This window comes from Limulus polyphemus, unplaced genomic scaffold (genome assembly GCF_000517525.1).
Source record: "Limulus polyphemus unplaced genomic scaffold, Limulus_polyphemus-2.1.2 Scaffold1131, whole genome shotgun sequence".
Lineage (NCBI taxonomy): Eukaryota > Metazoa > Arthropoda > Merostomata > Xiphosura > Limulidae > Limulus > Limulus polyphemus.
In genome coordinates, this window is record NW_013666741.1 from 161,270 (window position 1) to 177,702 (window position 16,433).

Genomic DNA, 16,433 nt, shown 5'->3' on the forward strand with positions numbered 1-16,433 from the left:
AACTTCTCCAATTTTATCAGTCGGCCCACTCAAGCTGCTACAAAAAGGAGTTGGTGAGTGGGATTGATCGACTCCTGCTTGGAATGAGCTACAAGTAGCCAGTTGTCCACGTAATGATGAAACTGCAACCCCAAAGTATGAATATGATGAGCAAAGGCCCGAACGATGCAACAGAAAATTCCTTGGGATTGCTGTGGAGAGCCTTCAAGAGAAGATGTATAGAAGACACCAGAGAAGGATAGCAGGGGTAACACAAATGTGAGAATGCATGACACTAACATTAGATTCAGGAGCCACCCCAAAGAGGTAACAAGAAACCCAACAACTGGTGATCCAAAAACAGATACTTCACCTGATGATAAGCAAGGGCATACTGATCCCTTCACCTAATTTGGAGAGAAAGTGATCCACATGGACCAAAAATGGTTGAGAAGAATGCTCATGCAACAAAGAAAGACAAGAGGAATAAGAAATAGTAGAAACAAAATGTCACAAACCTCAGATAAAAAAATCCATGAAAGCTAAGGAAGGCCTAGGTGAATTGTCAGGCTGGAACTGGGAAGGAATGGGAACTGAGATAGAGAAAAAGACAATCAAATTGTTGTCATGCTGAATAATGCCAGCAGACTCAGAAGGAGCTCGAGCAACATCAGGGGAAACAGGGTGACCCAAGTAGCATTCAAACTCCCAACAGACAAAATCAAAAAGATCCACAGCTGGGTTGCCTGCATCTGAGACCTGACACAGAAGTTTGGTCATTGGTGTGATCCCCAAAGTGGTAATATTGACTTCAGAATACATAACTCATGAAAACTGCACACAATTGTATATGTAGTGCAGAAAAGCGACAATAATAAACTGGGAAAAATGTGGTAATGTACAACCAAAAAAAATAGAACCACTTCAAAGGAAAATCAAAATATGTCAATCTGAAAGCACAAAGCACAAAAGAAAATGTCTGTACTCAAAAGCTGCCAAACGAGAAGTGAAGGTTCAGTAGAGGAGTGTAGAGGGAGTCACATGCATCATGTAAGCATACTATGCTACTTTTGGTTAACAGATGATGCACGATGATTTGCATGAGACACATATTGGAATGTACTAATTCCAACAAGGGGGAGTGCAAAGCTCCTGGCAGGTGTAAAGAAAATGTTTGCATATAGAGGGTAGCACTGAATGAGAATAGCTAATCTTCTGAGTGGAGGTAAGTACTGTATCAGAACACTTATTTCCAATAGGATGGGTTACTTGCAAAACACAGCACTTTTGTTGAACTAACTTAACTAAGACTTGGCTAACACCATTTTACCTTTTACATGCAAGTTTACCTCAAAACAAAACATAGACAACTTAGCACAGGACTTGAAGGAATAAAAAAACATTACAAAAGGCATGTGATATGATAAAAGGTGCAGGGTATTCTTTCTGGTAGCATGCCTTAGAAAGCTGAATCCAACTCATAAAACATCAGACCAGCAGAGTTACTCAAATCAACAAATTAGCCAGTAGTCTAAACCAAAGAAGCCAATCACTTTCAATATGGCCATTGGTTAATGAAAGGCAGCCTCAGCCATGAACTAAGAATAAAACACCTATCATATTATCATTACTTTATTACTAGCACCATGTGAAACAACAAGCTGCATGTCCATATCCTAAAATAGATTATATGGACAATATTTAATTGGGTGACATTCTGGTTCATTATATATACCCCAAAGGAACCATAGCATCTTAACACTTTCAATACAGGCTCGGTCAATTAGACCGACCATGTGACCTTTTTGTACTCGTTTTGTCTTCACAGATTTAATACTTATAACTCTCAATATAGTGGGTATATCTTCATGAAATTTGGCAGTCTTTCAGTTAATATTACAAGTCTTTCACATACAAAAACTCATATTTCTTAGTAAAGTATTTTTAATAAAATAAGGATTTATCCATGAACATATTGAGTATTTGTTTTCAATAGTCTGTGTGCAAAGCACTTTTCATGTTAAAATTAAAAATACTTTTCCTCATCTCAAATTTCCTTTGTGTAGTCCCTAAAAGCTCCAAATTTTCAAACATTTTTTTCCAGTAAAACTTTATAGTTTATCTGTTACTTTCTCTAAATTAACCTTTTTTTTTCTTTCTAGAATGACTTCAAATTGTAACATGAAACTACATTCGTTTATCCTAAGTAGCTCTAAGTTCGTATCATTATACATCTATATATAATTATATTTTATTGTTTTATTGCCCTTTGAACCATGTCTAAACTACTATCCACGCCATTATAAGTTGTAAATCACTTGGGGAACATGCAGCTCACGTTATGCTATTGAATTACATTATCCATGAATTGTTCACGTGCATGCCTCATGAACCATTTTAATTATACAATTATTATTATCTATTTTACCTAATCTAGTCTCAAATAACTTTAAAAAAATCCATATTTTAGATTTTAATTATTTTTATCATAATAAAGAATAAATATGAAAAACAAGAAATATAGTACTTACCTTATCTTCTTTTTTTTCTTGCTTTCGAGTTTCAATAAGAGTTAACCCTAATTTTTATACTATAGATATTAATGCACTTAATAAATTTTATTTAATTAAATAATGAACTAAATAATATAGACTAATAAAATGCAAAAAGCAGACAAATTGCCTTACCTCTCAAAATTTTCCTGGCTCTCTAACTATGCAACAAAAGCTGTTACAAATTCATCCAAGCTAGTCCTTAACTTTCTCATGGGAACAAATCTTGTACTGTGAGTGAAATTAATGTTCAGAATACGTTATATAATACATCATTTGATAGATGAAAACCGTGACTTTCTATTGGTTATAGGTAATATATAATTAAATGTAAGAGAGAACTGTCAACAAATTGTGAAAGAGTCACAGGAGGGGTCTGATTTTCTGTAACCAAACAAAACTGAAGGCTATAAAAATTATGGTCTGTTTGAGCAATAACAATTTTACAGAGTATTTTGCTTTTAATTTCGTACATTTTCAAGGGGTGATGGATAAAATAGGAATGATGACATGCTAAAACAAAATGTGTCACGTAGGTCACACTAGTGGAAGTTCAATATTTTTTTTATATTTCCTTGTAGAATTAAGAACTTAAAACTTGTATACTATTAAAATATAGATTATTAGCTAAGACGTTATGCTATTCTAATTGGTATAATACAAACAAAAAGTAGTTTAATAAAATTTTGAATGTAAGACTAAAACCTTGTGTCATGCACAGTAAAGGATACCCAGGATGATAGGGTTAAAGCAAAACCTACTTAATGCATTAGAAGGGAAACATTTGATTAGCCTGCAATGAGCTTTTGCCAGATATGCATGTATTCCTTTTTTTGTCAAAATGTGTCAAATTGTTGCTGCTGATCAGTGCTGAAAAATTGTCAGATTCTCGTGAGAGAGTCAATGTGAAAAGGTCATTATAATGGCTTAAAATCTTGAGTTTGGAAAGCAGTCTAGGGTGTAGAGCTAGCATGATCAATTAAAAACCCAAATAAAAGCAACTTTCCTTTATCCAAAAGATGAAGTACACACATTGTTAATTTGTGTTTAGTCAAATAAAAATTGTTTTCAGTGTGTATCACACTTTGTGGCCAGTCCATTCATTTCTTAGCACAAACTCACTTTTAGCAGATAGGAGTATGCATTGTTTGCACAAACATTAGGAAAATCTACTCATCTTTATTAAAATTCAACTTACTTCATCATCATCATCCCACAAAATAAGCACCTACAATTGGAATATAACTTTTAGGATTTTGCTTTTATTAACAATGAACAACGGTTTAAATTCCTGTGTTCATCAATTCTGTATTAAAGAGTTAAATAATAATATAGTAAAGAATAAAGATTACCACACACTCTAATAAGCCCAAAAAATATTTGTAGAGTACTAAATATAACATTTCAACCCTTAGATTAATAATAAATTTTGTTTAATGAAAGCAAATAAATAAAACATAATTCAATCCAAACATACTTGCCAAAAACTGAGTACACTTAATTTTTGTACATGATAGAGCAAAACAAAAATAATAATTTCTCATTTCAAGTTGGTTTCCTTACCACAGCTATATATATGTTACATGTCAGACTAGTGATTTAAATCATTTAGTTTAGAAATGAATTTGGCAGAGTGCTGTATATTCCATTTTCCATCAACCTTCCTGCATATTTCTGTTCTTGCTTCCATTTTGCTTATGTAATTTTAGGTGCTAGAATTTATTTACACACCACATTATCAATAAGTACCTGTTTCCTTACATGTTTATTAACTGTACAGGCATTACACATAATTTATGTTACCTGTCAAGCTACATAGTGCAGGATTTACTTCAAAAAATGATGTAGTGTAATGTTTTTATGGACCATATTTACATTGTGATCAGAAGTCGTGTTAATGCAGAATTTTGCTAGATATATTTAAATAATATAAAGGAAATTTTAATAAAATGCAAAAAAGGTAACAGCAATGCATTTGTAAATGCAAAAGTAACAAGACCTACTGAATCAAACTGCCAATACACACACACACACACACTAGACTTAAGTCCTCCAGTTGAGAATTTAAAGAGCGTTGTCACCACAATAAAACTAATGTTATTTTGGTTTTTTTATTACTTATTCCCTACTGTTTTAAACTTTGTAAGGTATAGCTATAATAATTAAAAATATTACATCACAAAATATATTAACATTACTTTAATTTTGTTTCACTTATTTAGGTTACTTTAGGAGTATAGAGTCAGCACTGATTAATCCAACATACTATATTATTACTGTGGAAGTCTCTTTTCTTTCATGTGAAAAATATTAAACATTTGGTTATAGTGTTACACAGTTAATTTTTAAAAAGTTCACATGTATCAAAGCATCATTGTAAAAACAAAACATACAACAGCTAATACAATAGTACTATATTATCTGAAGACTTTCTAATTTTATATTTATTCATTCCATAATGATTTTCTAACTTTTTATGATAAAATTATAAAGTTTAATTTTATAAAATTAATTAACATTATTCTAAGTTGTATGTTTCAATTTAAATTTAGCCTACCCAAAAAATATCCAACATACTAGGTTTTTACTTTGGCAATGTATGCATATGCCTAATAAATGAGTCATGATTTTTTTCCTCAAAGCATTTGAGTAAATGTGTAGTTATAGATATAACATTTATGGCTCCAACATCATCTTTAACATGCTTATGGAAATTTAAAATAATACTGAATTGTCTGGAAAAGTTTACACAGTATTGTTGCAACAGGTGACTGATAAGTGAATAAATATTTCATTATTCCTAAACATTCAACAATGCACAAGCTTAACATACAGTTCTGAGTTACCCAGTATCCCATATATGTGAGAGGTGTTTAGTGTTAATCATTAAGAACTGTAGGTGATGCACAACTGTTTGCATATTAACTTGGTTAATGTGAAATAACTTGAAATTAGCTATTCTGGTACAATATTTAAAAAGTAGGTATTACAATTGAATATGTGGATTTTTTGAAAGCATGTGTTTACAAAACAGCTTGTTTACATTTATTTACATTTATAATTTACCAGATAGAAGGTATATTTTTTATTCATTTTCCATATTTATGTGGCACATTATGCATTTCAAGTGTAACACTGCTGTTTTAGTCTTATAATGATAATGGCATATTAATTTCAAAGTTGTATTAAAAAATAATTAACTAAAAACAAAAGGACACGTTCAATAGACAATATATAATGGTAAGACTTGTTGACCTAGGCACTGAGTGGTATAAATTGACCACCCTCAAGTAAAATCCAGTATTACTTTGCAGTTTATCTTGCCAAACTATGTATTATATAGTGGACCTACCAAATTTTCTGTTGCAAGAAATCACATTACCTGAAAATACTACAGAGTAGATAGAAAGGAGAAATTTTTGTGTTTGACCACAGGATATTATTGCAAAATATTCTGTGAAAGTGCATACTGCCCTGACTTCAACTGTAATCAAATTTAATAAACTGCTTTCTACATAAAGAATGACATTTTATGTAAGTAGAAGTATTAAAAATGGAGTGGGAGAGTTACATGAGAGAGTTTTCAGTCTAGAAGAAGACCTCTTCTGGATGTTGGACTAGGAGAAGACCTCTTCTGGATGTTGGACTTGCATTAGAGTGAAAGTTCCATTACTTTGATCTCCCAGCAGCCACACGAAAGTAGATCAGCCAATGTCTGGTATACCCTGAACAGCAGATTGGATGTTATCCTTCAGAATCTGTCTCAGTGTAAGAGAAGCACAGACAACTGAGAGTCGCGAAGGTGGGGCTGGCAAGTCCGAAACCTTATGGACTTCCAAGCTGTCACCAGCCAGAGTAACAAAAGACCAACTCTGGTTAAAGGAAACCAAAACCAGCCAATTAAGACCAGAAGTCCACCATTCATAACTGTTCCTCCACAGATGAGAGAGTGAGCACCAACTAGTACAAACCATAAAGCATGGGGCAGCCGAGCCTTTCTGTCAGGATGACCATGGATCATGAAGAATTCCGGAGTCACACAGACTGATGAACAAACTGTAGAGAGCAATTCATTTGAGAGTTGGAGTTCCTAAATACACTTACTGCAACATCAGTGGTGTGACATCCCAGCCAGGTATTGTCCAAAAATCTGCAAGGAAAAGGCGAAAGCAGGACCCTGTGAGTGAGATGAAGCATATTACTTCCCTCCCTCTCTGATGTTCAAAGGTGTGGCAAAAGAAGACCTACAGCATTTCTTGCAGTGTTTTAGGCAAGCAACTGCCTAAATCAGCTGATCTCAGGAGTGGCAGTCCAATGCCTGATGCTGAGCTTGGACAGCCTAACCCTGAATTCCACCGAGCACCTAACTAAGGCACAACTGAAAGACTGGGATACAGTTGAGCTGGGTCTGGCTACTGATTTGAAGGAGCATGGTAGACATCTTACACCAGAAGATGGTCAGCCTAGCTCTCTGAGGTCAAAGAGGAGCTCAATACATACCAGTAAGGGTAGAGGGGTGAGAGATTGAGTTCCTAGTTGATACAGGAGTGACCATTTGTCCTGTGAGAAACATATTCTATACATACTTGGAGATTTATCTCTACTCTTAATTCTTGTGTATCACCATTCACCAGAATAAAAACTGTATCCACTGATCAGAGTGGTAGTCTAACTTGAAGTGTCGAGAGGTATCTGCAAACTCAGTTCTGGCACTGACATCCCCAGTGCATCACAAGAGCAGGCATATGATTGCTTTAAGCACAAGAGATGGCTTGTATGAGTTTTGCATCATGCCATTTGGATTGTGTTATATGCCTGCCACCTTTGAGAGGCTCATGGATTTTACAATGAAAGGGTTGCAATGGGAGTGATATCTGTTTTTTGTCAAAGTTGTTTTGATATTTTGCCACACATTCATATCTGGCTAAGAATCTGAAATAGTATTCCAGCAGATGAAGCAGACTTTTTCCACTCAAATTCATACTAAATGCAATATTTTGGTTTTATAGTAGATATAGATGGAGTCTACAGATTCTGCTAATATAACAATGGTGAGAGACTGACCTCAACCTGTGACTAAGTGAGAAGTCTGATGTTTACTTGGTTTTCCAACATATTACTGATGGTTTGGGCTAACTTCTCCATGACAGCAGCACCACTGTCTGTTCTGATTAAAACTGAGACACTGTTTAGAAGGAGCTAGTAATGTAAATAGGCATTCAGGTCCCTAAAGCTTGCTTTAGTGGAGGCTCAAGTACTAACATATCCAGGATAAGACAGTAAGTTTCTGCTGGACATAGGACCAGTGTTATCACAGTTGCAAGACAGAGTATAACATATAATCATGTATACTGGTCAAAGAATCATGGCTCCTGAACATAAATACTGTATGATAAAGAAAGAACTACTTGCAGTCATATTCTTTGTAAAGCAATGTTGACATTACTTCTTTGGAAGGAGATTCATCATGTGAGTGATCCATACTTTTGCTGAAATGGATAATGAAATTTAAAAAATCTGAAAGGGATGATAACACATTGGATAACAACATTACAAGGATATGACTTAATCATTGTGCATCACCCGCAACAGGGAAGTGCGGACAGATTGTCTCAATAAATGGCAAGATGCTGTATGTTTATTAAAAGTTCTGAACCTGGACACAATATGGGAATTGAAACTATTTTTATCATAACAGTGTCAAGCCATGCAGCAGAGAATTCCACTAGTAGATAGATTCCAGGACTAACACTTCTGGAGCTCTGGGAAGAGCAACTGAAAGACTCAGATCTAGAATGGGTACTCTCTGTCATACACCAAGATAAGACTCGTCCAGCATAAATAGGGAAATGTAACACAGACAAACATAACTTGTGACATTTGTACAGCCAGTTAAGAGTGTAGGAAGGGATGATGTATTGTTGCTATCAACCACCAATCCATTGTTTTTGAATTGTGCTGCATCTAGTGGTCCCCAGATTTCTACAGCCAGTTTCTTCAGACTTTGCATACCACAAAGACTAGAATTGATATGTTTGTCCCTGGGATGAATGCTATATGGTATGTTCCATACAGAGAACAAAGACTGAAGATGCTGAAACAGGGTAAGATCCTGCAGAGAATTCTTAGATCTGCACAGAATATTCCTGGATATCACTGACACATTTCTTGAAACTGAATAAACATTTGTACATACTTGTTACTATAAACAACTTCACAAAGTTGGCCAAAGCTTACCCATTGGTTGACACTTCAGCACAGTCCATAGCTGATGTGTTGGCAGAGCACTGGAAGAGATCCACACATCAAAAGAATGGCTCTATCAACTTGTAGACTGAGTCTGGCGATGGTACTTGCTGGTGGCACGAATGCAGTTCAGGTACTGCTTGAAAGATCCATACTTCCAGCAAATTGGTCCAGTGACATACGAGTTACAGTAAATGTGAGATGCATGAAAACAGATGGGACATAAAAATAACCTGCATTTGTACACCATAGAAAAACCTGTAGTACAATGAATTGATCAAGAGTAAATGTTGAGGCTGATAAGTCACAGAAAGTAAGACCATCTTATGTTGTGCCAATTCATCCAATAAGGAGGTGAAAATATATATCTAGCTGTCCACAATTAGACAGAGAAGAAATCACTGGAGTAAGATGTGAAAGACAACTTGGGCAGTTGGCCAAACCACAGCAACTGGCCTCTTGGATGATATAGCTGGGATTGGTTGACTTTCAAGAACCTAGGATGACTTGTTGGTTATAAGATTAATGAGACTGAAATGGCTTAGCAACCTTTACTTTTCAAACTATTGAGGAGAGTTTCATAACTGCAGATATCTACTGGGTATCAGATGGTAACTATTTGATTATCATAAGCTAGAATAGTCACATGATCAAAAAATCAATAACTGAAAGAGTATTAGAACCTTTGTTTTCCAAAAATGATGTCTGATACTTCTAGAATATCACTCACATGATCTAGTCAAGTAGCAAGAACTCTACAAAGCATGTCAGCTGGTCTTCACAAGATTCTAACCCCATAAACTTGGAAAACATGACATGTCTCTAGGTAGTGAGGAAGTTGTCTCTCCTCTAAGTGTATGATGACACACAACAGTAATGAATATCAATCATGTCTCATAAGAATTTTGGCTAAAATGTATGGCTGAATTTTGCCTGTGATTTTTTTTTGCGATGCCTGAAATATAAAGCAAGTTCAGTGTGATTGCTGCACAATACAGGACTTCAGGTACAATGTCATAGCTTCATAAAGTAATCCCAGAAGTAATATGCAAGTAAGCCAGACATACTAGAGTATGTGACAATATATAACAGTAATATATGTATATAGTAATACAAGAGTATAAATAAATATATATGTATGAAGTCTTACACATAGGTATGAATATTATATGAATTCATTCATGTGTTGCTTAACATGAAATTACACAACAAAAACACAACAGTTAAGCAGAATTTGAATATAAACAAAGAATTTAATATGAATGTTAACACCGTGATTACAGACCTCAAAGATATTATTTGAAGGTACAGTGCACCCGATATTTTCATTAAAACTTCAGAGTGTGCATTTAAATTTTGACCTTGAAATACTCAGCACATTTGCTACACTTTGGAAAGAATGAAATTCCCAAATTTTTCCCTGATTAAAGTATGTTATTCTCTGACCATCTGACCTATGCTTGTAATATATCATAGCACCATTACCAATAATACAATAAGAAATTGCAAATCATTGTTCATGTATTAACAAAGACATGCTGTAGTTAACATAAAAATAAAATTATTTAGAAAAATTAATGACTGTCCACAAAAAATTAGAGCTGGGCAACTCAAATAAATAATCTATTAACTGAGTATTGGTTATATCAATTAATGTCATAGAAACTAATTGTTAATCAAAACCATGATTAAGTTGATTCTCATGAAAAGTAGTGTTAAAATTATTCCAATAATTGATTAATCAAAATTACAATTATAATGAATGTTACAAAAATAACTATCATCATAAAATTAAGGTTTCCAATTGTTATTGTTTTAAATTATTCCAACTTTCCAAGTAATCAAGATATTGCTGCCAAACTTGCTTGCCCTTTCTTTGTTGTTGCAAAGTAACTAAGGCTGGGCCAGGCTTAAAATAGTTTTGGTTGCTATAACCCTAAACTGAATTTAAAATGTGGGTAGGTAGGTAGATAATTTTTTTTTCAAGTAGCTTTGCAAAATTCTTTTTTTAAAATAACACTAGTTCCATGATCACCTAAAACAATGTGTTAAACCCTGAATACAATTACTATCATCCTTTATTCTAGGAAGAGAATTATAGAAGTTAAAACTTCTTCCGCAACACACTTGCTGGTCGATATCGACCTTACCGACAATTTTATGATTTGTTCTTACATTTTATCTCCTTTGCCAAATAACTCTACAAGTACTTTCCATCACCTAGATAAGTTTACAATCGGAATGAATTTCTTTTTCATCCTAATCCTCAATCTGTGAGAACATTTTTTGGAGATGGTTACAATGAACAGACTTGTGTTCACAATGTTGATGTATGTTTGTCAGTAGTAAATTCTCCCCTGCTAAGTCACGTATTTATTAGTATAGCATGAAGGGTCCTGGGGAGGAGATAAGCCATGTTGTCAAATCTCATTACACCAAAATTAAAGAGTATGGTGGAACAATCATCAAGTTCATGTAATATTTTTATTTAAAGAAGGATGACATTGAGCTAACATTCTTCGGCAGATCGTACAGCTTACAATACCTTCTATACACTCTTTACAACTAAACTTACAAACACACAATCTAGATCTATTTGACTATATCTCTCACTAACTTTGTCTTACTTGAACTACATTTTGGACACGTATTTATAAATAGCAACTGAGACCTAGAACTTTATACATACAATATATTATGATGTATTAATATTCAAGAAAAACATAGAAGGTTCTAAAACAACAATTACCAATTTACAATTGAGCTACATAAGGTATGATTCGCACAGTTACATAAACAAACCTGCTATAAACTATCACTTCTAAAAATAACTAAATGTAACACTCATACTATACTAAAATAAATGGTCTTTATGAACTGGTTATCAAGAGAATACACAGTTTTATGGACTTTCACTATCAGAATAGCTGGAAGAAAATGACTGATGAGATATTTCGTGTACGATACGATATTATACCTCAGGTGGTCTCTTGGAACTGCAGTGTTCACATATGTCTCTAAGCACAAATATTTTGTGGTGGATGTATCATGACTTTCTATGATGACAATGTGAAACTGAATAGTCTGAAAAGTACTGAATTGTTCTACAGTCATTTAAGACATATTCCCTAAACCAAAGAAAGGATTATATTAGCCAAATCAAAATATGTCACCATTTTCAAAAACCTCACTGCTAATCAATGATCCAAAGTCACATTCCTGTCAAATCTACTTTCCAAGTACTTTAAATCAACATGATCCATTGTGCTTTATGGTTAAAAAATATATAAAAAGAAATAGTGCTTTGCTAAGGGAAATGATAAGATTGGTATCACCTTCAATGTTCAGAGGAACCCAGGAAAACCACTTGTGGGAAACAGATTTGTCTAAAATTATGTTAAGTATGCAAACATACAAGATATATATATATATATACACACACACACACACACATATACATATATATATATATATACATAAATAAATTTTATGTGCGGTCTTGACAGATCTATGCAATAAAAACTTGTGTATTTGAGAATGAGCACACTAGTACACATTCTAAAAAACAATCTTCTTTACTATAAAAGCTGCATCATGTAATAAAATAATACTTAATCAGTACATAAACTCAAAACAAAACAATTAAAGCAATCATAGTTTCTTTTGAAATGATACAAGAAAGTATATTACAACTGGTTTTACATCCCGAATTTTGCATATTGTAATGCATTATTGAAATTAAATTCATACATACTATGCATCTTGTTATACATCAGTTGTTTGAAACCACTTCTATACAAAAGTTAAAATTACTGACAAATTGTCACCTTGTTATGTTGCTTGAATTTAGTTATCTTAAAATTAAATTTTAATTCCTTCTTTAATGCTGAGCAACAATTAATTAATTGCCTCATCCAGATAAAAGTATGCGAATCTGGAGAGGTTTTTATGTTACCGAAAAACTACAATACATTTGAAAATAGTTTTTTCCAGTTATTGTTGGGGATAGTTGGAGTAATCAAATGGCATATAACAAATGGAAATGTGTTAATAACTGCCAAATTTAGACAAATAAATGCTGGTTTAGAGATTTGGAAAAAAAATGTCTTAGCAGTAATGTTGAGAACTGGAGCAATTAAGTGTCATTATTTGTTAATTAACTGGTCCATCCAGCTAAGTATATGGTATGAAAACTGCTTTTATTAGGTTTGTGATATCACAGAAAAACTAAAATAGATTTGGTGAATATTCTTTTTGATTATCAATTGACATCAGACATGTCATTCAGTATTAATTAACTGCCCTAAATTATTATATGAAATACATGCTGGTCTGGAGTTTTTATTTTTTATAATAAGAAATAAGTTTTTAAAAAGGATGAACGAGAAATTTTTTTCACAAACTAACAAGACTTCATAACTTAAAAGTTAAATGTTTGTGGTCTAAAGAAAAGTCAAGACTCTAAAACTAAATGTTTTCATGCTTTGGTCGCTTTACACCCAGCGTTAACACTAATACTTACAATGTAACTAATAAGCCTCAGAAACAACGAGTTTCAATCTTACTTCTAAAAGTAAGAACTTACATGAAACTGAAAGTATTTGCTAGGCTTAACACTATAAACAACAGGGAGAATTACATATAACTTATAACTATAAGCCTACCAAGTATTGGAAACTAAATAGTACAAGTAACGGTAGTGAATGAGTAAGACCTATAAAAATTATTAATAGTGATAATGTTACTCATACTAGTAATACAACCAGTGTAATATTACTAATACTGTTTCTAGTAATGTTTTTAATTTTATATTACAGTCGTTATTAATAGTAATACTAAGTTTGGTAAGTTTTAATTTGTAAAAAAATAAAATAATACCAACCCTGTGTAACATTTACAACTATCAAAAGTTGAACATTCATTTCTTTCAGCTTTTTCATTCAATACCAAGATTCCATCACTTTTAAGTTGCCATGGCCCGACATTAATAATTTATACACATAACTAAATTATCTCGTATCGATACTACCGTTACTTTAGTTCGTCAGTACACTTTAAGAAAACCGCCATTTTCATTTACGTAATTATGATAAAAAGTGCTTCTATATTCTAACTAGTGTATATGATTATACAATAACTGTAAAATAAAAAATAATAATAATTTACCACGGCGTTTCCTCATAATGAAAAGAAGAAAAAAATGATTTCTTTGGTTTTAAAATATATAAAATAATAATTATTTATCTGAAACAACAAAATTTTGATCTCAAATCTCCACTTCCCCAACCTGTTAGTTAATTTTCCGTAAATTCGTTCCGACGAAACTTTAGCGACACAAGTCCTTTCTTAAATAAAACTGGTTTATTCTTTCCGAATACAACTTTATGATACACTTAATTTCAACAGTCGCACTATAACAAACGCTATAACAACGAACGTCTCACGTGCTCACCTTCAACAATACTCAGTTCAATTACACACTCTCTGACTGCAGTTCAATTACTCATTTTCAGATCAATGTTCTGTATTAAACGATACGGCTGAAAATCATATCAGTAAAATGTCAGACATGTCCTATTGGTTAGTGCTCGAAATAATATTTGATTATTCATTGCTATTAGAAAATACTGTTGACTAGCTGCCTTCCCTTTTAATTGCCTATCATTTCAAAATTAGGAATGGCGAGAGATACAAAGGTCTCTAGGGAGGGCAATGCTTAGGTAATTCGCTTATGTATGCTTGCGTGAGTACTTTAAAACAAGCCCCCCCCCCCCCAGTGGCATAGCGGCATGTCTGCGGACTTACAACGCTAGAAACTGGGTTTGATACCCATGTTGGGCAGAGCACAGATAGCCCATTGTGTAGCTTTGTGCTTAATTACAAACAAACGAACTTTAAAACAAAAAAAAGAACAATTAAATAAAACAACTTTTATAATATTGTTACGTCTCCGTTCGTTAGTTAATTTTCCGTAAATTCGTTCCAACAAAACCTTAGCGACACAAGTCATTTCTTAAATGAAACTGGTTTATTCTTTCCGAATACAACTTTATGATACACTTAATTTCAACAGTCGCGCTATAACAAACGCTATAACAACGAACGTCTCACGTGCTCAATTTCAACAATACTCAGTTCAATTACACAGTCTCTGACTGCATTTCAATTACTCATTGCTCCGTCACGTTGTGACCGTCTTATATACACCAGACAACCCCCAATCTAGTAGTCTCTCGATAATTCACGAAGGTTCGAGAAGGACGTGGCGTGATACTAGTCACGTGACCTCGCTGACGCAACAATATAGACATATAGTGTACACGTTTTTTACACTTATACATAACTTTTAGGCCCCAATGGCTGAGTGGTAAGTCAGAGGGCTTATAGCGCTAAACATTGGGTTTCGATACGTGTGTTGGGCACAACAGAAATAGCCCATTGTGTAGCTTTGCGCTTAACAAAAAACAAACATCAGTTTTAAGTTACAACAGGTCTTCCCTTTATGAATTTTCTGTCAGTGATTTCTTCTTTTGGATAAGAAGCATTTACTGCAATATAATTTGTATTTCTCCCATCTTCTTTTTAAACGAAGTAGCATGGGCATCTATTTGCATTTGTTTTTTCTACGTATAACTAAGATATATGTGGCCAACAGATAAGTAAGCTAAGTACCACAAAAACAAGAGTTTTTTGTTGTTTATTATCTACACAGTTTGCATAAATCAAACTCGAACAAGGATAAATGGAGGCTGAGCATTCACACTTGTTTGACCTTTAAATAAAACTATTCACAAAATAAAGTCTGTAGTTTGTGTTAAACTGGGAGACTTCTCTATCTCGCTAACAATTCTACCTTAAACGAATACATTATCAATTGTGACTAAAAAGTAATGTAAATAATTCGATGACGAGGAACCCACTTTGAGACTAATAATGGTTGGAGACGGCTTGAATGGGTAAGAAAGACTTTAATATAAGTTTAACATAACAGCAAATGTACAACTTCAGTACCTGATGATGACAAAACCTTGTCGAAACGTTGTACATTTGCTGTTATGTTAAACTTATATCAAAGTTTTTCTTCATTACCCATTCAAGCCGTCTCCAACTATTATTAATGTAAATAATGTATCTGCCGTGACAGATGACAGAGACAGTGTGAATTCTAATCAATTACTATCTCTGTTTGAACCTATATAGAGGATAAATCTCTACCAGGATGTTTCAGAAAGCTACGTCACTTACTTCAGAAAATTAAATTTTCTTATGGAAGAAAAAAGTATCAGGTTTTTCCTGTTTGTCTTTATATTTGTTTATGTCCATACAACAGATGTCGTGAAAAGTATAATGATATATCTATTGTAGTGGCCACACACAGAAACAGACACACCTATACTAACCCTGACTACTAGTGTCAGCTTTAACTTTAAGGACCATACTAAGTGTAGTTCATACCCAGATACATTCTATTCATGGAGAACATCTAACAAGAACACACAATATGCAATAAAATGTTTAAATCAAAAATCCTGAATACGCTTTAAAATAAGTATAAAATACAGACAACAAAGGACAAGTCGATTCTTTGAGATTATTTTAGTACACCTACCCCTGAGGAAAAGAAAGGTAAATATATTTTTTTTTAAATACTGTTGC

The 16,433-nt window shown here is 33.4% G+C and overlaps 1 protein-coding gene across 2 annotated transcripts in view; it reads right to left on the reverse strand.

Moving 5' to 3' along the window:
- Positions 1–13,865, reverse strand: part of LOC106462276 (centrosomal protein of 120 kDa-like) — a 148,972-nt gene extending 135,107 nt beyond the window's left edge. For both annotated transcript variants that reach the window (XM_022389480.1, XM_013922178.2), the window contains exon 1: positions 13,660–13,865. In XM_022389480.1, the coding sequence (XP_022245188.1) occupies positions 13,660–13,717 (58 nt within the window). In that variant the 5' untranslated portion in view covers positions 13,718–13,865. The remainder of the gene's footprint in view (positions 1–13,659) is intronic.
- Positions 13,866–16,433: the final 2,568 nt, after the last annotated feature.